This window comes from Ovis aries, chromosome 11 (genome assembly GCF_016772045.2).
Source record: "Ovis aries strain OAR_USU_Benz2616 breed Rambouillet chromosome 11, ARS-UI_Ramb_v3.0, whole genome shotgun sequence".
Taxonomy (NCBI): Eukaryota; Metazoa; Chordata; class Mammalia; order Artiodactyla; family Bovidae; genus Ovis; species Ovis aries.
Window position 1 is genome coordinate 47,468,119 of NC_056064.1, and position 24,165 is coordinate 47,492,283.

Sequence of the window (24,165 nt, forward strand, 5' to 3'; positions counted from 1 at the left end):
TATTATCATAATTGTCTCCATATATGTAAGCCCTTTTAAATGTGGTTCTATTCATTATTTTTCTTTGAAAATTTCCTTCCTGGCAAGAGTAGCCAGAATCATCATTCTTGGAGGTAAAGTAGCAATTGCATCCATCAGACACAGGTGTGCTGCCCTGCTCCCAGCGGAAGCTGGAGAGGGCGAGCCCCCCTGTCCTCACGCTGCGCTCTCTACCCTCAGCCCTAACAGCTGCGGCCGGAAGGGGCAAGCTAGAGGTGTGTCGTCTGCTCCTGGAGCAGGGGGCAGCTGTGGCCCAGCCCAACCGCCGGGGAGCCGTGCCCCTCTTCAGCACCGTTCGCCAAGGCCACTGGCAGGTAAGCAAGTAGCTACTTTGAGACTGTGTCAGAAAGTCAGTATGCAGAATCATCCTGATGATCTGTACTGGATAGAAGAACTGGCTACTTTTGACTGGTTATCTCACAGCATCCACAGGTTCTCTGGCAGGTTCAACAGATGCCTGCCAACCACTTACTTGCAGGAGTCTTGAACTTAACAAAAAGAAAATATGATGTATGTAAATTTGCAAAGAGCCAACTCATTGGAAAAGACTCTGATGCTGGGAAAGATTGAAGGCAAAAGGAGAAGAAGGCGGCAGAGGATGAGGTGGTTAGAGAGCATCACTGACTCAATGGACATGAAACTGAGCAAACTCTAGGAGATAGTGAAAGACAAGAGGAGCCTGGCATGCTGCAGTCTACAGGGTCACAAAGAGTCAGACACAACTTAGTGACCAAAAAACAACAAATATAATATTAATAGTTATATGCTCTTTCCAGACGTTTAAATTCTGGGTAGGACAGAAAAGAAAGCATATTGGTTATAATCTTTGAAAAAAATTGAGTAGTCCTGGGAGCCAAACAGTGCTGAAGAGTTGTAAGAGGCACTTTACTGTGTTCTGTTCAGTGGTAAATATTCACTGCAGGCAGGTTTGCAACACCTGGAAGTCAATAAAATGGCCCTGACATAGGCAGTGACTCCTGTTGGTTCTTCCGTTTTGGGATTGTTTAGTCTACATCTTGGCCTCTGTTAATCTTGATTTTCTTTTTCACTCAGTGGCTGAGTCAGACATTTAGAATTGAGTTCTCATTTGGCTCTCCCTAAGAAAGTCAGTGATCAAATCCCATGGTACTAGAACCATGCGGAAACTAGAGGCGGTTCTTGCAGTGGCAAGTTTCGTTAGAGGTGATTTGCAGGGAGCTCACGTGGTGTGGGGGTGGCATGCATGTGTCTGCTCAGCAGCACTTCCTGGCTCATCCATCCCCCCTTCTCTGCCCCTGCAGATCGTTGATCTTTTACTTACTCATGGAGCTGATGTCAACATGGCGGACAAGCAGGGCCGTACTCCCTTGATGATGGCGGCTTCTGAAGGCCACTTGGGAACTGTGGACTTTCTCCTTGCTCAAGGTCAGTCCTAGGATGCCAGAGCTTGATGGTCAGTACCCATCAAAACCCAAAGCTCGTGATTTCCAGGGATGGATTCCAAGAGGTGTTAAGAATGATTATTCTTAATCCACTTGATTAGAAAGTGAAAGTCTTATCTCCTCTATTCTCTTCTAAATTCTGATGTTCTAATTCTAACATGGTGCCTTTCTAATTCTGACATTCTCTATTTCTTTATGGCCTGAGGGATTTTTGGTATCCTAATCAAATCTACATAGTATAAGTTCTTTAAGTCAAATCAGTACTCTCCCAACTTTGAAGTTTTTAATATGCATTCAATAAATGTTCATCTTCCAGAGACTGTATTTTGACTTTAACTTTGTCAATTCTTCTGTCAGCCTGCACAACTAATATTTTTCTTGTATCCGAAGGAAGCAAATGAAGGTTTAAATGATTGTTGACCGTGGGACCCTATTTGAGGAATCAGGGTATTAATATTATCCTCCTATTGTAATAAATTCCCTTTAACATTTACCAGCATTCACATATTCCTGGTGAATGAGAGGTAAGTTAAAGGAGATTGTGATCACACCATCTAGAGCATTCCAGGTTCCCCTCAAGGGCTGTGACCTGAATCACCTCTGCAGACCAGTGACGAGTGATGCGGGAACCTCTGTAGTAGAGAAGCTCCAGTCGCTGACTCTGCAGTACCACCTAGTGGAGCTTGAGTGTTTCATTGAAGCAGGAGGTCATGTGACTGCGACCAGCCTTGACTCCCATCCCAGTGAGCCTCCCCTATGAGTAAACTGGATCTGATCATCCATCATTCATAATTAATATCCACAAGTACATACACTTCAAGAAAAACAAGCTCCTGAAAATCATGCCCAGGCTGGAGCTGCTGAAGGGTAGTTGATGTGGGAAGAAGGCAAGGTTTGTCCTCAGATTTCAAATTATAGCTCAGTCAGACTTACTGGATCTTTAGCTCTCACCACCAAAGATGTGTCTTCACTACGTCGGACTCACAAAAGTGGGTTCAAATCAGAGAACTGTTTTCCCCATGTGCAAAGTGGATCTTGCTTCCCTAGTACAAACCACCTGGTTTCACAGTATCTAGCCTTCATTCAGAAAACAGAGATCACGGCATCCAGTCCCATCCCTTCATGGCAAATAGATGGAGAAACAGTGGACACAGTGACAGACTTTATTTTGGGGGGCTCCAAAATCACTGCAGATGGTGACTGCAGCCATGAAATAAAAAGACGCTTGCTCTTTGGAAGAAAAGTTATTACCAACCTAGACAGCATATTAAAAAGCAGAGACATAACTTTGCCAACAAAGGTCCATCTAAGTCAAAGCTATGGTTTTTCCAGTAGTCATGAATGGATGTGAGAGTTGGACTATAAAGAAAGCTGAGCACCAAAGAATGGATGCTTTTGAACTGTGGTGTTGGAGAAGACTCTTGAGAGTCCCTTGAACTACAAGGAGATCCAACCAGTCCATCCTAAAGGAAACCAGTCCTGAATGTTCATTGGAAGGACTGATGTTGAAGCTGAAACTGCAATACTTTGGCCACCTGATGCAAAGAGCTGACTCATTTGAAAAGACCCTACTGCTGGGAAACATTGAAGGCAGGAGGAGAAGGGGTCAACAGAGGATGAGATGGTTGGATGGCGTCACTGATTCAATGACTCAATGGACATGAGTTTTGAGTAAACTTGGGGAGTTGGTGATGGACGGGGATGCCTGGCATGCTGCAGTTCATGGGGTCGCAAAGAGTCAGACACAACTGAGCGACTGAACTGAACTGACTGATCCTTCATTCTGCTGACATGGGTGTTGGGGAGCAAGGGGGATATGCCTGGATACTCAGGATAAGACATGGCAGGAGTAAATGTCCCAGAACAACCCAAGTCTGCTGGAAAAGGGAGGACCCTTCACCACAGGTAAGCAGTAGATGACCACACAGGGTCTGCCGCACACCCATAGAAGAAGCTCATCAGATGTCGATATATAGCAGAAACCAACGCAATATTGTAAAGCAATTATCCTTCTACTAAAAATAAATAATATTTTTTAAAAGGAAGATCATGAGACACAGATTTCAGAGAGTCGTCCTCCTTCACTGAAGGCATTCTGATCTCCATACTGTTTCGTTCTTTCACATTTAAATCAGAGACTTTCTCTCAGTCAGTGAATTCTACAGATGTATATTTAGCCTACATTATTTGCAAAACACTGTGCTAAGAACTGTGATCTTTTTTTAATTAATACACTATAATCCGTGTCTTCAAAGGGTCTGTAATCTGGCAAGGAGGGGATGAAACAAAGATAAGTAACTGCCTTAAGATAATCCTGAGTGTGCTGATAAAGGTATTTGAGTTAGAACAGGACAGACTTTGAAATTTGAGTAGGAAAAATGTTCTGTATTCAGGGAGGGGATATAATGTAAATGAAAGGTCAGAGAAGAGGAAAAGGTACACAGCAAGACTGGGGAAATATGCAAGTTGTCCAGTGATGTACATGAGGACTGTTGGAAACGTATATGGGAAGAAGTTGAAAAGGAAGAGATTGGGGCTTCCCTGGTGGCTCAGTGGTAAAGAATCCGAATCTGCCTATCAGGGCAGGAGACATGAGTTTGATCGCTGATCCAAAAGGACCCCACATACTGAGGAACACCTAAGCCCATGCGCCACAACTATTAAGCCCGTGCTGTAGAGCCCAGGAGCTGCAACTACTGAAAGGCTGCCTGCCCTGGAGCCCATGTTCAGCAACAAGAGAAGCCGCCACAGTGAGAAGGAGCACTGCAACCAGAGAGTGGCCCCCACTCTCCACACAAGAGGAGAGCCTGCACAGCAGCAGAGAGCACAGCCGGAAATGAATAAGTGAAGAAAGTCATGCTAAGGAAGGGAACAAGTATTGTAAAGTAGAATAAAGTAAAAATTAAAATTAAAAAAAAAGAAAAGGAACAGATTAAAAGAGTTTAGACTTCTCTGAAGGCAATAAGGAGGCTTTCAAGATTGTTTTAAAAGGGAATCAATCAATGCCAGAGTTGTGCTTTAAAAAAAAAATCTGGCAGTAGTATGAATAGTTGAGTTGATGAAGAGATGATAGTGGACCTGGGGATCAATTAGGAAGCCATTGTCATTGAATAGATAAGAGGCGATGCCAAATCCAGGTGCAGTGGCAGTTAGCATAGAACAGAAGGGCCAGTTGTAAAAAAGATTGTGAATATAAAGATTGATCATATGTAAGACATATTGATAGATGAGTTGACGAGAACTCCACAAAGTTCTAAAATTGAGACTTGGTTTGGGATGGACCTCTCAGTTCAGTTCAGTCACTCAGTCGTATCCAGCTTTTTGCGACTCCATCAACCACAGCACGCCAGGCCTCCCTGTCCATCACCAACTCCCAGAGTCCACCCAAACCCATGTCCATCAAGTCAGTGATGCCATCCAACCATCTCATCCTCTGTCGTCCACTTCTCCTCCTGCCCTCAATCTTTCCCAGCATCAGGGTCTTTTCAAATGAGTCAAATCTTCACATCAGCTGGCCAAAGTATTGGAGTTTCAGCTTTAACATCAGTCCACACACTGCTATATTTAAAATTGATAACTAACACAGTCCTACTGTGTAGCACTTGGAACTCTGCTCAATGTTATATGGCATCCTGGATGGGAGAGGAGTTTGGGGGAGAATGGATACGTATGTATGTATGGCTGAGTCCCTTTGCTGTCCATCTGAAACTATCATGACATTGTTAATCAGCTATACTCCAATATAAAAATTTTTTAAGTTTTAAACTAAGTAAATAGATGTTTGAGAGAACTGTGATTCTATTAACTGCTGGGAGAAGGAAAGAGAGAAAAAGGTTTCAAATTTTCAGAGTAAATTGAATAATATATTTTTTATATGTATCTCCTTTTCTTAAATTCCAGCTTCCCTCATCTTCATAAAAATCAGTTTATCTGTAATATATATCCAGAACCTTCTTATTCTGCTTATTCCACCACTGGAGACTCTGTCCAGGAAATTTATAGATGCTGCATCTGAGAAACCTCCTTAGATTCTGTCCCATATTCATTCAAATTCATTCCGTGTTAGAATCAGCATTTGAGTCGCAAACTAGAGAACCCAGTATATAGATGACTCTCCTCAGGGTTAGGAATATGGTACCATCCAGCCCTTCATCCTGTCATGGGAAGCCAGAATCTGGTTATCTGACGTCTCGGGACACAGAGGATAGGCCACGTGACTGCCGAGGAGCTCCAGAGCCTGGCTGTGGCAGGTCCCGAGCTTGATCTGACATCCAAATCAGATCTGACATCCAGCAAGGAGGCAGCCTGACAAGTGTACTGTGTGTGCAGTAAGTTGATCTCATTTTGTTAGTGAGCATGACACGCCAACTGTGTGGAAAGAGTCAACTTAGGTACTCTTCAAAACCCGCAAGGGAATAACAGGCTCTTTGCCATCCAGGAGCTTGCAATCTAGGCTGAGGACCAAATGTAGATTGAATTTTAGACTAATTACAAAACAGTGTGTCAAGTATGCTTACTCCTAGAGAAAAGTTGAGGGGAAGAAGATGCAAAATATAAAATAGGCAAAGCGAGTGAGGATGGAATTGTTGAAGGCTGACTAGTTTAATTAAACTCCTAGTTCCCTTCCTGGCCTGGGCCCAGCCTCTTCCCTTGAGTCCATTTCCCTCCCACTCTAAGGAGGGAGAAGCTGGCCTGGTGCTATCATCAATGATAAACATGTTCTGAGCTCCTTATTCTATGAGAATCTCTCAAGGAGTTTATACTATTAAAAACGAAAGACTTTTGCTGAGTTCAGAAAACATTCTCTGAGAATTTATTACATATAAGTGGCATACATTAAAAAAAAAATAACAGAATAAGGTGACATGTGTCAAGCAGATTCAAGATGAGGTAACAGTGAACAGGAGAGGCCTCTTGGAGACAGGGAGGTTTGAGATGGTTCCTAGAGAATGGGGGGAATTGAGGCAAGTCCCATATGGGGAAAGAAAAGGTGTCCACATGTGGGACCAACATAACCGGAAGTGAGGGTACAGGAACACTTGTGGGGGTTTCTCAAGGTGGGGAGCATATCCATTTTGGCCCAAGTAGAGGATTCTCACCGGGGAGTAGTGAAATTTCTGGAGAGACAGTAAGCTTCGGGAGAGACCTAGGATGCAGAACCTAGGATGTCCAAAGAACTGGACTCTTCTACTGACCACTCAAGGCAGCAGTTTTGTTAACAGTTTTATTAAAAGGTAACACACCAGAAGCAGAAGGTGTGCTTTGGCCGAATATACACCTTAAATGGCTCAGTGGTAAAAAAATCCGCCTGCAATTCTGGAGACCTGGGTTGGGGAGATCCCCTGGAGGAGGGCATGTCAACCCACTCTAGTATTCTTACCTGGAGAATTCCATGGACACAGGAGCCTGGCGGGCTACAGGCCATGGGGTTGCAAAGAGTCGGACACAACTGAACACACGCGCACACCTTAAAACCCAGCTTTCGCTCCTGCTGTGAGTTCCCCTATTGTTCCTGTTTCCTCAGCCCTGTGATGTGCTTGCTCTGTAGGTGCCTCCATTGCTCTCATGGATAAAGAAGGACTGACCGCCCTCAGCTGGGCTTGTCTGAAGGGTCATCTCTCAGTGGTCCGTTCTCTGGTGGATAACGGGGCTGCCACCGACCACGCCGATAAGAACGGCCGCACCCCGCTGGATCTAGCTGCTTTCTACGGTGACGCTGAGGTGGTGAGTGCCTTTAACCAGCCCCCAGGGTGGGAGGAGGAGGGAAGGCTCTCCATCCACAGTGTTGTCTGGGGTTGATGATTCCTGATATGAAGTTCTCAGATCTGTACTTGCTTGAGCTCAGGAATATTCCAAACACGACTGAAAACCAGGAACAGGGATCCAGCCCTGCAATACCAGCGCTGTCCCTCCTGGTTCACACCTGTGCTGTGCTCAGTGGTTTCAGTTGTGTCTGACTGTATGACCCTATGGGCTGTACCCCGCCAGGCTCCTCTGCCCATGGGATTTCCCAGGCAAGAATGCTGGACGGGATTACCATTTCCTCCTCTGGAGGATCTTTCCGACCCAGGGGTCAAACCCGTGTGTCCTGCATTGGCAGGCGGGCTCTTTCCGGCTGCACCCTGGGTTCACACCAGCAGGTAACGAAAGGGCAGGCAGCGGCTGGAGCCCTCACACCTGGGTTGACCATGCTGCTTGATCACGTCCTAGGTCCAGTTCCTGGTGGATCACGGGGCCATGATCGAGCACGTGGACTACAGTGGAATGCGCCCTCTGGACAGGGCTGTGGGGTGCCGGAACACGTCTGTTGTTGTCACCCTTCTGAAGAAAGGAGCCAAGATAGGTAGGAGAAAGGAGGAAGATGCTGGCCATCTGTGCCCAGCGGCCAGACTGGCCCAGTGGTCTGGCTGCCCTGAGCGTTCGGCGTGAACGTGTATAGTCTCCCCTCTGCCCGGGCCCAGCTATTATCCGAATGAACAGAAAGACTCTTGGCCCAGAGAAGAGCCCTGGTCTACACTACCCTGTGTCCAAAGTCACGTGGTTATCAGCCATGCCCGAGTCGCCTTAGCCAGGAGGCTGCTCTGACCTTAAGTGCATCTCAGCGCTGTTGCCTCGGCAGCAGCCCCGCCCTGTGAGCATCCTGGATCCCTGTGATGCCACAAGCCTTCGCTTTGCCCTGCTCTGTATGTGCTTCGGACTCTTGGGTCCCTGCGGCTGCTGCCCCCTCCGCTGCCCCTCCCATGGACCCGTAGACGAGGGTTGGCTGATATGCTGGCTTTTTTGCTGCCTGCCTCTCACTGCTGCTTTTTCCTTCTTTTTTTTTTTTTTTTCACCTTCATCCATTTTTTTTTTCCTCTCCTACAACTTTTTGTTTTCTCCTTTCTTTGAAGGTTGTCAGACGTTACCGAGTCGCCCACGAGGTATATTTCACCGCTGTCAGCATCAGGCGTGGTCTGATGGCTTGGTCAGCTTTGCCTTCTCCTCTTTGATTTAGCCTGCATGAGTCCCCAACACCTCTAATCTTTTAATTTACTTCACCTTAAAAGAAGATGTTTTTTTTAAATGACTGTTGTAGAGAATAACTTGAACTTTTGATAACTAACCCAGAAAAGCTTAGTTGGTAAATAATTCAGGCATCTGTAAACTAATCGAGTTAACCTTTTCTTTCTCTTTGTGGGTAGAGTGGTCCTCTGTCCCGATGGCTTGTTTCACACTGGAACAGTTCAGTGTGAATCCCAGGGGTCCTATTCGGTACTTACAAATTAAGGGAGCCTTTAGAAGTGTTCATGGTTTCCCTTCTGCAAAGTACGTGCTTAAAAATTAAAGAGACTGAACAGCTGGGGGTTTTGAGTCCCAGATTCTGAAATAAATTACCCTTTTTGGATTTTTTAAAATCTTACAGTGACATTTAACGTAAACCCTTTTCTCCCAAGTTCCTTATTTAAAGTAACTCCAGACTAAGCATCGCTTGCCTGAATACAACACGCAGGCTCTGCTGCCCTCCGATGGTGCAGACTCTGACCGTTCAGAGATTCTTATTTTAAGGTGAATACAAATCCAACACGGCTTCTTGGCAGTGGGAGGCACTGAGACACTCCCAGCTCTAAAAGACGAGGCCAGTGTTGTGGAACAAGTTGTTCTCTCAGCAGAAATCCCCCCAGGGTGTTTTTTTCACCTAGCTTCCTACCACCCTTACATTGTATGAGTTTTTTACCCATCATGCATCCTGTACACTACAGGTCCAGCCACATGGGCGATGGCCACCTCCAAACCAGACATCATGATCATCCTGCTGAGCAAGCTGATGGAAGAGGGTGACATGTTTTATAAGGTGAGGGGAAGAAGGAGGTTTCTCCAGATGGCCACTGACTTCCCTGCACGTGACGTAGACGTCACCGGAGTCTTGGTGGAAGGGTGTTGCTGTCAGTTCTCCTCCTTGGCTCTAGAGGCATCAGGGGAGTGCCATCCCTCAGTGGAGGGCTTAGAAGCTGAGGAGCCCAGATTCTTGCTTTCTCAGTGTGGGCCTGCATGTGCCCACAGCTGAGCAACCTAAAGACCTGGTTTTTATCTGGTCGCTGATAGGCGGTGCCATAGATTCTACATGGAGTCTATTTACCGGAGCCTGGAAACCATGGGACAAGGAGAATAAAAATAGGTAGTGCAGATATTCCCAGTCTGCGGGCAAGAGGCATTAATTTTAGCTTTTATATTTACTATATGTGTAGATTTAAAAGTCTGTGGCAATAATAGCTTATTGGCACCCCTGAGTAAGATAAGGAAACCGAGACAAAGAGCAGTTATAGATTTACTTGAAATCATTAGCTGAGTGACAACAAAAAAAGATATGATGGAGTCTTGTATTCACGATTCAGGCTGAAGGCTCCATACCCTAACGCACACAAACTCCCAGGGCTGTAGGAAGGCCGTTAAGAACTTTCCGTGTCAGAGTCATCTCATTGTATGAGGACTGAACCTTCTCCTCCTGAAGGTAAATACAAATCCAACCCAGCTTTTGGCAGTGGGTGTCACTGAGACATGCCCAGGCCCAGAGATGAGGAAATGACTGTGACACACATTATTTCTGCCTTATGTAAGGAGTACAGAGCTCCTGTGAGTAGAGTTGTATTTCCTGAGGACCATTGCGTGGAAGCCTGATAATCTAGGTCCCTTAGGCTTCTAGGAAACGAGCTCTGGCCCAGTCCTGATTTTACACGACTTCACAGAAGGGCCTCTCTAGATGTTGTGCTGATGGACTTGAGAATGGCGGTGCTGTCAAGAACCTAAGCCCTCTTTATGACGTAACTTCTGGCATCCTGAGACAAAGCGTCCTGCCTCCTAAGGAGAACAGCCAGAGCTACTCCTGTTCCCACCCAAAATTCTGCCTTGGAAGACTCCAAGTCTGTCCTCAGTGAAAGAGAAAATACAAGCTCAGGATCTCTGGCTGGAGTTACAACTACACAGAAGGAATGGAAGGAATAAAAAGATGAGCTAACAGAATGGGAGATGCCTCCTGCAACATTCTGGGCTCCGCTTACAGGTTTTCAGAAGAAAAAAGTGAGAAAAGTTCAAGGGCCCTGTGACCCAGGTCCCTCGGTGACACATAGATTTACTTGGAAAATGCCTCCTACCTAGTCAAGTGGAATCACAGATTCTCAGTTTCACTTCTCTACCACCACTGTACCCTATGCCTCTTTCAAAAACAGAGAAAGACTCACTGAGACTATTTTATCAGTAGTATTAGGGAAGCAACAGATAGACTGGTTTAGCTCCCACATCCTCTGTGAGGAAGAGCATGGTCTTTTCTAGAGGACTGGCAAGGTGGAACAAAAAGAGTTTTCCAGATAAGCCGAAGGTCAAGAAATAGTGATAAACTTGGAGCGATCAGGACTAGGGAAATGCTGTGTCCCAGGGAGATTGGGCCAAGAACAGGCTCCTTTGAAATGAGTACGATCAGTCGTTTGGGAATCCAGTTGGGAAGCCGGGGCTCCAGGTCTTTCATTTGCCAAAGCTTTGTGTCTCTGGCTTGTGTCTTGGGAATCTCCCTCACCACGCCTTGCGTGCCAGGCGAGCTTCCAGTGGAAAAGATGGGACCTTGTCCTTGCACCACTGCGGTGGAGTTGGGGAGGGCGAACCCTGAGTGGTAACCGTGGAGAAAGGACGGGAACGGGAACAGACCACCTCAGCTGCTCAGCAGACCGACACTATGTTTTGCCGTCTTGTGCTCCCACTAGAAAGGTAAAGTGAAGGAAGCCGCCCAGCGCTACCAGTATGCCCTGAAGAAGTTCCCTAGAGAAGGGTTTGGTGAGGACTTGAAAACCTTCCGGGAGCTGAAGGTGTCTCTCCTCCTCAACCTCTCTCGATGTCGCAGGAAGATGAACGTAAGTGCCTCTCATCCCAGCTCCTTTCCACAGCCCTGAAAGTTGATGATCCATGTCACGCCCTGGCTTTTAGCAGGCCCCCAAATCCTTGTCTGCCCCATCTGGAACTTGGTTGTCCTTCACAGAGCACTGACATTTGCGATTTGAAAGAAATCAAGACTTAAGTATTACGATCTGTATCTCAAACTGTAAAAAATGAATTCTGTGGGTGCTTTGTAGCTTTCTGAATTTTCCTGATTCCCACTGAAAGTGATTGGAATACTCATCACCATCCTGCCCTGCCCCCCAAGTCAGGTTTCTGGTCTTTGGGAAAAGGTGAGCACAGTGGACCCTGGAACTCCTAGCTTCAATTAGATACAATTGTAGTCATTCCCTTCCTTTCTGGGAGACCCCCTCATCATTTAAGGAAGGGCTGAAGAGAGGGCCCAGGACCACAGACTTCAAGGTTTAATGTCTAAGGCTAATCTTAAACTTTCACTTCTTTCCTCATCCTTTTATTCTCACGTTCCAGGTCCCTTCTTGTCACAGGAGGAATCTCAGAACTCCTCCTGGTCCTTTGGTTCATTAGTTTAGTCCCTAAGTCATATCCAACTCTTTTGCAACCCCATGGACTTTAGCCCACCAGGCTCCTCTGTCCATGGGATTTCCCCAGGTGAGAATACTGGAGTGGGTTGCCATTTCCTTCTCCAGGAGATCGTCCTGAGCCAAGGGTCAAACCTGCGTCTTCTGAGTTGGCAGGTCCACCAGGGAAACCCCTCCTGGTCCTTTATTATCCTCTAAATAGCCCTTGGTTCTTCTTACCTGCCTAGATACAGCCTGTGATGCCCTCAGCCACTGCCCTCTTGATATGCAGACACTGTTGAGCCAAGAACCCTCTCTCAGATCCTAGGAATAGCCAGGCTCATATCAGGAACCTCTGACATCCACCAGCCTGAGGTCTCAGGTTCCTCAGGAGACAAAAATAATCCTAGCCAAACAGGAACATTTGAATAACAGAATAAAGAACTCAGGTGTCCAGCAGTGACCTTATAGCCTCTGTGGCAAGAGATCTGCTGTCAGCTCCCGAAAAATGACTTTTTGATCATCCATCTAAAAGCTGGCAGTTAAAAGAGCCCTGATAAATAAGCAGACTTGGGTGTCCCCGAGAGCACAGCGATGCCCTAAGAGGCAGAGCTTTTCTAGGTGCTGAGGAATATGGGGACATGGCGGAGGTTCTCAGGGGGAAGCAGTGAGGTTCTGACATGAAACAGGAGGCAGAGCACCGAGGCTCTCCTGCAGCTCCAGCTAGTGAGCGTGAGACGAAGCTCCGAAGCTGCCACCGACCTCCTGGCCACTTTATGCCTCACAGAGACTCTGCTTCTTAAAAAAGTTCTAATCATCCCAGAAATAGTGATCATCACAAAAGAAAAAATCAACAGGTTAGGTTGAAAATAGTAGAGCTGGAAGCCGATGCTATAAGATAGGGGATTTTCTCGTAGGCACCACATCACATTGCATCCCAGGGCCACCTGAAATCTGTCAGCTTTGGTAGAAAGTTGCCTGTTAACTTTTCTTTTTCTTTTTCATTTTTACCTCCACCACTGGGCATTTGCTCTGCTTTAGGAATCACAAGCTTAACCAGAGGCTACTGTGCTGTCCTATGGCTTTGATATTAAAGAGGAGAAAACCTTCCCCTTTTAGTGGGTAAGGGTGTCTTGAAAATGATGGCTTCATTGCCGTGGTTCCTGTTCCCAGGGCTCCTTAAGATCAATGAGAAACCATGTTCCTCCAGGGAACCTCAGTGATCGAGAGATGAGGTGACAGCAGAGACCCCAGTCACAGGCCGGCTTCTCTCTTGTTTCAAAATTGTGTTTTAAACTTTGAATGTTTCCTAAGCAAGGAACTGGTTAAGAGAAGGAGCAGGCCCCAGAAGCCTCTGTGAAACAGAAGGGAAACTGCCACTCCTTGAGCACCTCCTGTGTGGGGGACTTTCAGACACTTTGTTGCTCTTAGTCCCACCTGGGAGGTTGGTGCGGATGAGAAAACACGGCAGGCTCTGCGGGCTTACAGAGCAGAGCTGAGAACTGAACCCAAGCCTGCCTGACACCCCTCTGTCCACTCCCCTTAGCCAGTCAGTTCTTTTTCACACAACCCCATCTTCCTGGATTTTTCTTGCCCCTTTAAAGCCAAGGAATAGTGGGGGAGGCAGGAAGAGGGGGTTAGGATGAGGGTCCACACGAGATGCCGATGTGTGTGTCTGCCTCATACACAGGTGTGCAACAAGTTCAGCTTTCCAAATTCAGGAGCTTCGCTGGGTTGACATTTGGCTTCTGGGACAGAAAGAACGTTGTTCCAAAGGCAGAAAGAGGGCAGACGAAAAACATTTTTGTCCTTTAGGGCAGATAAATTCCCAGGAGCCATTGCAGGGCCACACAGGGCAAAAGGCCAAAGGGACTTGCATTCCACGCCAGGCATGTGGAGAATCCCAGGTGCCCCACCCATAAATGTCAAAGAAATGTACCTATAATCTGTTTTATTCCCAAGCTGTCTATTTCTCATATCTCTTCAATGACTTATTTGCACACCTATTGTAATGACAGGATTTTGGAATGGCGGAGGAATTTGCTACTAAGGCCCTGGAGCTGAAACCGAAATCTTATGAAGCTTACTATGCGAGAGCAAGGGCCAAACGCAGCAGCAGGTGAGGAGAGAGAGAGAGGGTGAGGAGCAAGAGGTCTCTTTCTGGAAACTTGGCCAAGGTGACATCGGCCACCCTGGGGCATCTGTACCCACTGTGTCTGTCCCCGAGGACTCTCAGGGCCAAGCTTTGGGGATGGCCCCCCACCCACCCCAAGCACAGAGCGCATCTTACAGCTGGCACACCTTTGGGGCTGTGGAGATCTAGAGCATTGTACTGTGGGAGAAAAATGCCTTTTCACTGTTGGAGACTGGCACCTTCTTCCAAGAGGCTTCTGCCATCTCTCAGTTGCTTTTTTAACCCCCAAACAGCACAAAGAGACACCGGTCTCTTGAGAGAGAGCAGAATATCCTCCCAGCCGTTCTAGAGGGAAAAGTAGGATGGGTCATGTGTCACAGACTCCTCTTTCTTTGCTTAGAGGCATTTGGGGGGGGGGGTCCCCAGATCAGTTAGTCTTCCTTCTGGGGCTCCCCTCCAGTCTGACGGCATCAGACCTCCTTCTCACCTACCTGCCCCTCCCAGCACCACACCATAAATGCATGGAACGCAGGAGGACCTGGGGCCAGGACTGTGAGGGCCCCAGAGAAACCCCATCCCTCACGCCTAGGGGCCAGGAAGGGCTCCAGAAAGATCTAGAAACTGCCGTCAGTGATCTCTATAGATCACTGATCCCTGTCCTTGATGCCACCTGCCCAGCGCCCTGCCCTTCTCCCCAACTCTGCCTGTCAGAGAACTGCTTCAGGTTCACGTCCATGACCAGGGAGGTGCTGTCCTGAAAATCAGACCCAGGTTAAGTCTAGAGATGACGGTGGCAGTGATCTTAGTCTTGGCTAGGTGGGGCGACAGAGGCCTCAGAGAAGTTGAACTATCAGATTCTCTTTCCCCTGGGATGGTTCCTTCCTCACAAGGCCAACTGCCCCTTTTCTGGACAAGGTTGACAGAGCGGAGGGGAATATCTCTTGACAGTTTGTGTCCTTGTTTGTAAACGATAGTCTGAGTTTCCTAGTCAGCAAACCTGATACCTGCCCAGCTCTGCCGTAGCTGAGTAGAGGAGCCACAGTGCAGCGGGGCAAGATGTAGACAGGCAGAAGAGGACAGGGTTCTTGCCTGGGATGGAACAGGCCTGAAAATTGAAGCCAAAATGTAAAGAAAATTTCTGCTGGATCAGCAAGATTCTGTAATATCGTAGTTACTGATTTGTTCCTAAGCTAATTGACAGTGACCCTGTAAATGACAACCCCACCCAACCCTCAGACTACCTGATGTGCATTTGAGCACTAAGAGACACTTCCTGAAGGGCCTAGCTGGACTGAACCAAATGGGGACGTTTCTCCACTGATCCCAGAGAGGCCAGAAGGAAGATGGAGGCTGAAGGAGCTAGGGAATCATTCTGGGCTCTTCCGGAATGACAGCCTGCCTATTTCCTTCCTTACAAATCAGATGCAACCAAAACCCCCGGACACCCCCCACCTGCACCCCACCCCACTCAGGCGCTAACAGTTCTCTGAGACCGTGACCAGGCCCTCAGCTCCTGGTGACTCCTGTGATTCAGAATAACTCCAGTTCCTGTGTTTACATTTCGTCAAGCAGACAGTTTGCAGCAGCCTTAGAGGACCTGAACGAGGCCATCAAGCTGTGTCCAAACAACCGTGAGATCCAGCGGCTTCTGCTGCGGGTGGAGGAGGAGTGTCGACAAATGCAGCAGCAGCCGCCGGTGCAACAGCAGCCTCCGCAGCAGCAGCTCCCAGAGGAAGCAGAGCCTGAACCCCAGCACGAAGACATCTACTCCGTACAGGACATACTGGAGGAGGAGTTCTTGGAACAGGACGTGGAGAACGTGTCCATCGGCCTCCAAACGGAGGCTCGGCCCAGCCAGGGGCTCCCCATCATCCAGAGCCCACCCTCCTCCCCAGCCCACCGGGACTCAGCCTACATCTCCGGCTCGCCCCTTGGCTCACATCAGGTTTTTGACTTCCGGTCCAGCAGTTCCGTAGGCTCTCCCACCAGGCAGAGCTATCAGTCCAGCTCACCTGCGCTCTCTCCAACTCACCAGAACTCACATTATCGGCCTAGTCCCCCGCACACTTCCCCAGCTCATCAGGGTGGCTCCTACCGCTTCAGCCCCCCTCCTGTGGGAGGGCCAGGCAAGGAATACCCGAGCCCGCCCCCTTCCCCTCTCCGCAGAGGCCCCCAGTACCGGGCCAGCCCTCCAGCGGAAAGCATGAGTGTCTACCGTTCCCAGTCAGGCTCCCCCGTGCGCTATCAGCAAGAAACAAATGTGAGTCAGCTTCCTGGCAGACCGAAATCTCCGCTGTCCAAGATGGCCCAGCGGCCCTACCAGATGCCCCAGCTTCCCGTGGCTGTGCCCCAGCCTGGGCTCCGGCTCCAGCCAGCGAAAGCCCAGATCGTGAGGAGCAACCAGCCCAGCTCAGCTGTGCATTCAAGCACCGTCATCTCCACAGGGGCCTATGGCCAAGTGGCCCATTCAATGGCCAGTAAATACCAGTCTTCCCAAGGAGACATAGGAGTGAGTCAGAGCCGGCTGGTTTATCAGGGGTCAATTGGGGGGATCGTAGGGGATGGGAGACCCGTGCAGCACGTCCAGGCCAGCCTGAGTGCGGGTGCCATCTGCCAGCATGGAGGGTTGACCAAGGAAGACCTTCCCCAGCGACCTTCCTCTGCCTACCGGGGTGGCATGAGATACAGCCAGACGCCACAGATTGGGCGCAGCCAGTCAGCGTCCTATTACCCAGTGTGTCACTCAAAACTGGACCTGGAGCGTTCCTCCAGCCAACTAGGCTCCCCCGACGTGTCGCATTTAATCAGAAGACCTATTAGTGTCAACCCCAATGAAATCAAACCCCACCCACCGACTCCCAGGCCACTGCTGCACTCCCAGAGCGTAGGCCTGCGTTTCTCTCCATCTAGCAATAGTATCTCATCTGCCTCCAATCTAACACCTACCTTCCGGCCATCTTCCTCCATCCAGCAGATGGAGATCCCGCTGAAACCGGCGTACGATAGGTCATGTGACGAGCTGTCGCCAGTGTCTCCCACACAGGGAGGTTACCCTAGTGAGCCCACCCGATCCAGGACCACACCATTCATGGGGATCATAGATAAAACAGCCCGGACTCAACAGTACCCCCACCTTCACCAGCAGAATCGGACCTGGGCGGTGTCATCCGTGGATACCGTTCTCAGCCCCACGTCTCCAGGCGGCCTGCCCCAGCCTGAGTCCTTCAGCCCACCATCGTCCATCAGCAACATCGCCTTTTATAACAAGACCAACAATGCACAGAATGGCCATTTGCTGGAGGATGATTACTACAGCCCCCACGGGATGCTGGCAAACGGGTCCCGCGGAGACCTGCTGGAGAGAGTCAGCCAGGCCTCCTCATACCCTGACGTGAAGGTGGCTCGGACCCTCCCTGTGGCTCAGGCCTACCAGGACAACCTGTACAGACAGCTGTCCCGGGACTCTCGACAAGGGCAGACATCCCCTATCAAACCAAAGAGACCATTTGTGGAGTCTAATGTTTAAAAGACGTGTGTTGGAGTGAGACCCATATGTTTTCACTGCACATCTTCAGGCTTGGTTTCCCACATCCGAGGTAGTTCTCTGGCTTAATTTCTCATGTAGTTTCTGCGTGGTGTTCAGAGGTGGCAGCCCACGTGCCAGAATCCTTTGCATGCAGCCGACTGAGAAGCTGGCCTCCAGGGAGCCGGGACTTGGGTTTCTTTCATCCGTGCCCCAGCCACACGCTTTCTCCCTCTCTTCAGATGCCAGCGAGGAGATTGCTGTGCCCGCGTGCTTCAACCCAGGGAGATCAGATGCACTGGTCGGCTTTTTCCACGAGACAATCGCTTTCACTGATGTCCTTGTTGTGTCAAATGTCTTTCTCCTTTTTTACGAAAATGAGATGAGATGTTCGCGTTCGTTTTCTTCTAGGAACTTTTAGAAAGAGTGTGACGCCCCTCTGCCTTCGCATTCTTATCCAGTGTTATCCAAATAGCAGCCCCTCCCTGGGCATTCTTGTGCCGTGGTCTCCTCCCTCTCGGACCGCCAGGTCCCTGCGGCTGTCAAGTCTAGAATGTTCATTTAGGTTATCGCCGGTGTCCCTATAGGGGTAAAGGATTGAGGAGAAAGAGAGGACGTAGGAAAACACCAGTACAGTTGCTTGCAATCACTCCATGGATTGCCCAAGAGGCATGGTAGGAACATTCAGGAAACAACCAGCCCTTTAACATTTCAGTTAGCCGAGGAAATCAGATGAGAATCGTACATATTTCTGCGAGCTATTCTTTTTATGTTTTTAGCCAAATTAACCATTAAACGCTACTGATTTTCCATGGGTGGGGGAGAGAATAAGTATATGGGGACAGAGAGAAAAAAACTGTCCTGGATTCTCAGTGAAAGGCTGTAGAAGGTTCTTGTCTTGGAGAAGTCTATTTGTTAGCTCTTGATGTGTCACTGAGTGTCGTATTCCACGCAAAGTATATACGTTCTCCCCAGAAGTTGACTGGCGTGGTAATCCTGTTAGTTGGATCTTTGCCTAGAGCCAGATTTTGTTCTACTGATCCTCTTTTTTTTTTTTTTTTTTTTTTTTAACCCAGATGGTTTAGTGAAGAATTGGTTCCTAAAAAAGGAAATTGAGTCCTCTGGGGATAGTAAGACTGATCCCCAGAGCTTGCACCCAGGGCCGTTGCATTCCATGGCAGATGTGGTCGTAACTCCACCCACCATAGTTTCAAGACCCATAGTTTCATTATCTGTCATTACAGGAATTGTTTTATTTTTTTCCTAAGTAGGAGTGTTGCGGGGGGGGGGGGTGGGGGGTGGATGTTTTTATTTTTTTGCCACTCATCACCTGGCATCTTGGTTCCCTGACCAGGGATCGAACCCACACCCTCGCAGTGGAAGGGCAGGGTCTTTACCACTTGAATGCCAGGGACATCTCAGGAGTGATATTTAAAATCCAGATACAGTGAAGTGTTTCAGGGTGAAGAAAGACCCCTTTCAGCCCTCTGTGGGAGAACACGAGATGGACAGTAAGCCTTCTAACCCCCTAACCCTGCACCCATTGCCTGTGTCTTGTGGTCATCTGCTAACCAGTCCTTTTGAGTGACTGAGGCCAGCATGCGAAGGACAACAAAAACCCTGGAACCAAAGCCTTAGCATAGGCCCGGTAGCAGCTGTACATCAGCTCTTAAACTAACAAACTAAACAACTAAAACTAAACAAAAGGGAATTTGTTCTCTGTTACCAGGAATCATTCTGCTCTTGTTAGTAAAGGGCTACAGGAAGGGCAGTTTCCTGAACAGAAATCCAGATGTGACCAGACCTGTTTGTAATACTAAGTGTCCTCTGAAAGAATCGTTAAGTCATGGGGACCATGGAGCTGAAATCAAAAACACTTCAGTACTAACATAGATTCTGCCAAATAGATGCACCCCTCCACCCCCCCAAGCCTGGAACAGGCCAGGATGTGTGTGTCTCTGTGCTGGAAGTGAATGGCAGGGCTGGTCCAGGACCCAGACTCTGTCCACTCTCTGATTTTTAAGGACTATCTCCCACTCAGCTAGCCCAGAGCGAACATCAGTGTCTCTTCTCTCCTTGCTCTCTCTCACCGAGATGATGAAATGTACAGCTGTAGCATCAGCCCACGACCAGGAGCACAGCAGCCTCTCAGCATTTTCTGTCCAGGTCTCAGCCCTGTTGGGCTCTTTGCATCTCACCCTTCTTAACCACCTCTCACTGAGGAGCTGCTGCCGCATCTTGGGAATTTCTCAGTGTCTGTTAGAAAAGTGCCCCTGTTTAGTCACAGCCCCACACATACCACCTGCTCTTGCCTGAGTGGGTGAGCAGGTTCTGTAGTTTTATGAATATGCCACCGACACCACTTGTCCCAAGCATGACTCTTAGGGTTTTCTAGGGCAGACAGGTTTAGGGTCCTTGCCTTATTGGACAAAACACCTAAACTGTCAACAGTCAAAATACAGTCTTTCTGTGGCCATTGCAAGAGGGCGTGAATGCCACTACTGGGCGCCAGTTTTTGACTAAAAAATGCCAGCTGGACCTTACTGGAGGAAGACAGCTCTTCTTTGTCAGCAGACTGTCTGTGCCCTGTTTTGCTACTTCACTGCCATGGGATGGTCTTAGTACTGTATCTTAGAGATGCCCCCTCACTTGCTGGCATCAATGTCTGGCTTCAGCTGGGGGGAAGTTTTTCAGATCAACCTGGTAAGTTCCACTCATCCACTTTACGTCACCCTGAGACGGAGACAGCGGTGACAAACTTCAGCTTACAGGTCTCTCATCAAATCGTACCTTCCACTCACCCAGAATTCTTGCACTAATGGGTTTCCATCACATCGTGTCTATAATGGGTGCACTTTATTGTTTGAATTTGTAACTCTGATAAATAACTGGATATTTAAGTGTGAGTAATGTCTTCATTAGAAAATGGCAAAAGCGCCCTTGTCTTTTAGTGTGTTTTTCAAAGGGATTAAAAAAAAGCAAGCAAGCAGTGGATCACAACATTTATAGCACAAAAAATAACTTGTATATAAGCATCAAAAAGATTAAGACTTTTTAAAGACAAAAAAAAATTTGCAGTGATTTTAAAGTGCTTTTCCAGCAATTTTCTTAGGGACTCCTGAGACATGGTTACTTTATTTACTGGATCAGTAAGGCACACAATTAACAATTAAAAATTAATGTTTATTTACAAAGTAAAGGGAAAACCCTGTGTAACATGAGAATTTGGCATGGACAAAATGGAGACCATTTTGTATCTGCTCTTGTATCTTCTCCGGGTTGCAGACGTGCGCTATTAAAAGTCCCAAGTTAATAGAGCACAAACCCTTCCCGTCCCTCTCCCACGTGCCCTTCTTTCTAGACGTGTTTAACTTGAAGGCTCAGGAAAACTCCACGAATTAGAATCATGTACAGTACCTAAGGTCGTTGTCCAGAGATATGAGTTTGCTAATTTAGTTAAGCCTGGATTATTAAACACTTTTCCTAAGTTACTGTAAACAGAACAGCTTAGAGAAAGGTATTCTTGGTCCTTATATTGTACAGTAGTTTATGAACCCCCATCTCTAAATATTGGTATTTTTATATCCCAGAGATGTACCCAATAGAAAAATGAATCCATATCTAATTTAATATCCATAAGTATTTTCCTTAGATTTTAGTCGCAGTGGGGTTTTTTTCTGGATGTCACCTTGTTTCACCACACTTCACCACTAGGTGTCACTGTGGCTCTGCACCAGGCTTGTCTGGTAGCAAAGAATGGCAGCATCTCCGGGGAGCCACAGCCAGGCCAACAGGCAGGCCCGTAGGCTCAGAGGATCCAGGAGAGAGGGAACAAAGGCCTGGAAAGGGGTCTTCACACATCTGTGCCAGTTGTGGCAGGATACACTCTTTGAACACTACCTGCTTTGGACCTTCAGCCAGGCAGAGACTGGGGTAGGCTGACCAGATCTCCCTTGCTCTCTCTGGTGGATGGATGGGAATGTAGAAGACCCCTCCCTTCCCCATGAGCACCCCTCTCAGTTCCTTTCGGCCTCCAACTGCTATAACTCCAGAGGTGTCACAGTTGGATGGTTCGATTCAAAGATAGTTATTTTTCTACTGCAGAATTGCCTTGGACAACACCTGTTGCTCACTGAATCTTTGCCACAAAAATGGAACAGGCACCCCCATGGGGCAGGGTGTGCCCAACCCCGCCCCAGCCTCACCACCCCCACCCCCACCCCGCCTGTCTGTCCGTGGGCTGCCCACTTCTCGAAAAGCCACCCCACAGAGGCAGCTGCCGCTGGTCCTACGCCAGGCCTGTGGTGGTAGCGTGCACGCTGGGAGGTATGGCTTTCTCTTCCTTCTCCTCTAGGAATTCCAGACTGACCATCTACCATGACTAACAACAATGAACAAAGGGCTTAGGGGTAGGAGCTACCTACAAAGACGTGTCATGGAAACCTTCACCATGCAATGCCTTGAACTCCGCTCTGGCTGCTCCCGAGACTAGGTGGCTGGCTGGGGGCCTGGACACAAGCACAATGGGGCTGGTGGAGCCACTGTGCAAAGGTACTTGAATACTCACTGGGTCTTCATCAACTTTTATAATACAGACCACTCAAGGGCTGAAGTGTTGGGAACCTGCATTTCGGTGTCCAATGCCTCGCAGCAGCTGAACCACCCTGAGATGCTTGTGGCCAGCTGATGGCCACAGCCAGAGCTTTGAAAGTCAGTACCAAATGAACACGTGATTGGACACCAAAAATCAAGTGTTGCTTTCATGCTTCCTCACCCGTTTCATCTCATTTCTTCCTGCTGACTCTGTGATATCTCTGCTAAGCTGACCTGTCAGGTTTTTGCTGGACACACACAGGTGCAGACCAACATCCCTCTTGTTTTTTTTTTTCACGCCTATTCTGTGGAAAGGAAGGAGCCTAGCTGCTTTGTTGTAGCCCTCGCTGGCTGGATTTTTCTTTTGCCTAATCACTAACCAGAACACCTGGTTAGGGGAACTCGACTCAATCCCTTTGGTCCCCAGGACCAGACAGAGTTATTTCTGGAAAATTCAGTACTTGAATGTACCTGCCTTATTGTGAACCAACTTACTGGAAAAAAATTAGAAATGCTGGCTCCAGATCTCTGCTTCCTTCACAGGTTATTTTGGAAATCCTGTAAGTTACACTTCCTGTTCCAGTTCTGGTTGATTTTTTTTGGGGGGGGGAGGGGATGTTTTTTTCATTTCTGTTGTTTTCCTCTGGCTGATTCCTGCTGAGTGGGGCCAGTTCCTCGTCAGGCTCAGGGCAGGTGCCATTCTCAGGCTTGGCCTCCTTTCCATCCAGCATAGCATCTTTGTCTCTGTTCTGTCTCCTCCAAATCCAAGATGATTTTAATTAGTACAGACCTGTACAGTCTACAATTAAAGAGTGATTTGTACTAACATGATTTTGATTCTTCCTCCTCTTTGCTGTCCTTTCAAGACACTTGCTGGAAAAAGCTTTAATGCACTTAGTTTTCCTTTAGGTTTTCTATAACTCAGATGTAAAGGACTCTCTGTACAGTATATTATCCAATGCATGTTTGTTCTCTATCCTGATATATTGAACACCACACGGTTGTGAACTCGTGCAGTGGGGCGGTCCCACACCCAACAGAGGCATCTAGCCCCCTGTGTATAAGGAAGGACATTTTCCTTTGCTGTACTTGCTTGAGCAGTTTTATTGTCTGTACATGTGAGCTGTGTGAGATAGATGTGAAAAGTTAAATGAATGCAATTTCCTGCCCATGTATACAGATCGCCATCTGTACAATGAACTGTATGTATGAAAGCAAATGTACTTATTTATAAATGGGTAACACTTGGAAAAACATGGTGGTGTGGTGCTTTCTCCTTTCATTAGTGCCTCTCCAGGAGCTGACTCGGGCCACCGTCACTGAGGCCCACCAGGCTAAGCATGCCTCCCCCAGGGACAGCTGGCTGGGCCCAACTCCTAATGATTTGGCTGGTCCTTTACGGGCTATTTAGAGTCACCCCTTTGGGCTCTTGTTCATTCAGAGAAGTTACAGAGCTCTCGTGAGAGCTGGACACTGTGAGGGGCTTGAGAGAACCGTGGACAAGACAGTCCTGAGGGCCCATCAGCCAAGGCCCACTGTGTTCACTGAGAAAGAGAGGAGGCTCTTTCCTCTGGGGAATAGGTTCCTCCAGCCAGGCCAAGGGAACACTGACTTCCTCTCTTTGTTGGATTTTAATAGCTGAGGCTACACCTCAGTCCAGTTACCGTCCCAAAACCCAAGGCTGCCCGTTAGAGCTGTTAGAGACTGCATGCCCAAGGCAGGGCAACAGCACCGGTTATAGTCCCCGAGGCTGACTCGGCTAAAGCTGGAAGCCCACTGCTTCCAGCCACTATTTGTTTTCTTCAGAAGTCCGGCAAAGGACTTCCCTTTGGTCTGGTGGTTAAGAATCCACCTGCCAGAGCAGAGGACACATGTTCAATTCCTGGACCTGGAAGATCCACGTGCTGTGGGGCAGCTAAAGCCCGGACGCCCAGCCCCTGCTCCACAACAGGAGAAGCCGCTGCGAAGGAGAGAGAGCCTGCGCACCGCAACTGGAGGAGCTTCCACTTGCAGCAA

At 48.2% G+C, this 24,165-nt stretch overlaps 1 protein-coding gene across 7 annotated transcripts in view; it reads left to right on the plus strand.

Moving 5' to 3' along the window:
* The window catches only part of TANC2 (tetratricopeptide repeat, ankyrin repeat and coiled-coil containing 2), a 371,608-nt gene extending 348,203 nt beyond the window's left edge, over window positions 1-23,405 (plus strand). For 4 of the 7 annotated variants that reach the window (XM_042256150.2, XM_042256152.2, XM_042256153.2 and 1 more), the window contains 9 exons: window positions 220-353; window positions 1,320-1,443; window positions 7,009-7,184; window positions 7,671-7,803; window positions 8,351-8,380; window positions 9,200-9,291; window positions 11,192-11,338; window positions 13,918-14,018; window positions 15,606-23,405. In XM_042256150.2, the coding sequence (XP_042112084.1) occupies window positions 220-353; window positions 1,320-1,443; window positions 7,009-7,184; window positions 7,671-7,803; window positions 8,351-8,380; window positions 9,200-9,291; window positions 11,192-11,338; window positions 13,918-14,018; window positions 15,606-17,559 (2,891 nt within the window). In that variant the 3' untranslated portion in view covers window positions 17,560-23,405. The remainder of the gene's footprint in view (window positions 1-219; window positions 354-1,319; window positions 1,444-7,008; window positions 7,185-7,670; window positions 7,804-8,350; window positions 8,381-9,199; window positions 9,292-11,191; window positions 11,339-13,917; window positions 14,019-15,605) is intronic. The other 3 variants (XM_027974357.3, XM_060395761.1, XM_042256155.2) reach the window with 1 other exon arrangement.
* Window positions 23,406-24,165: the final 760 nt, after the last annotated feature.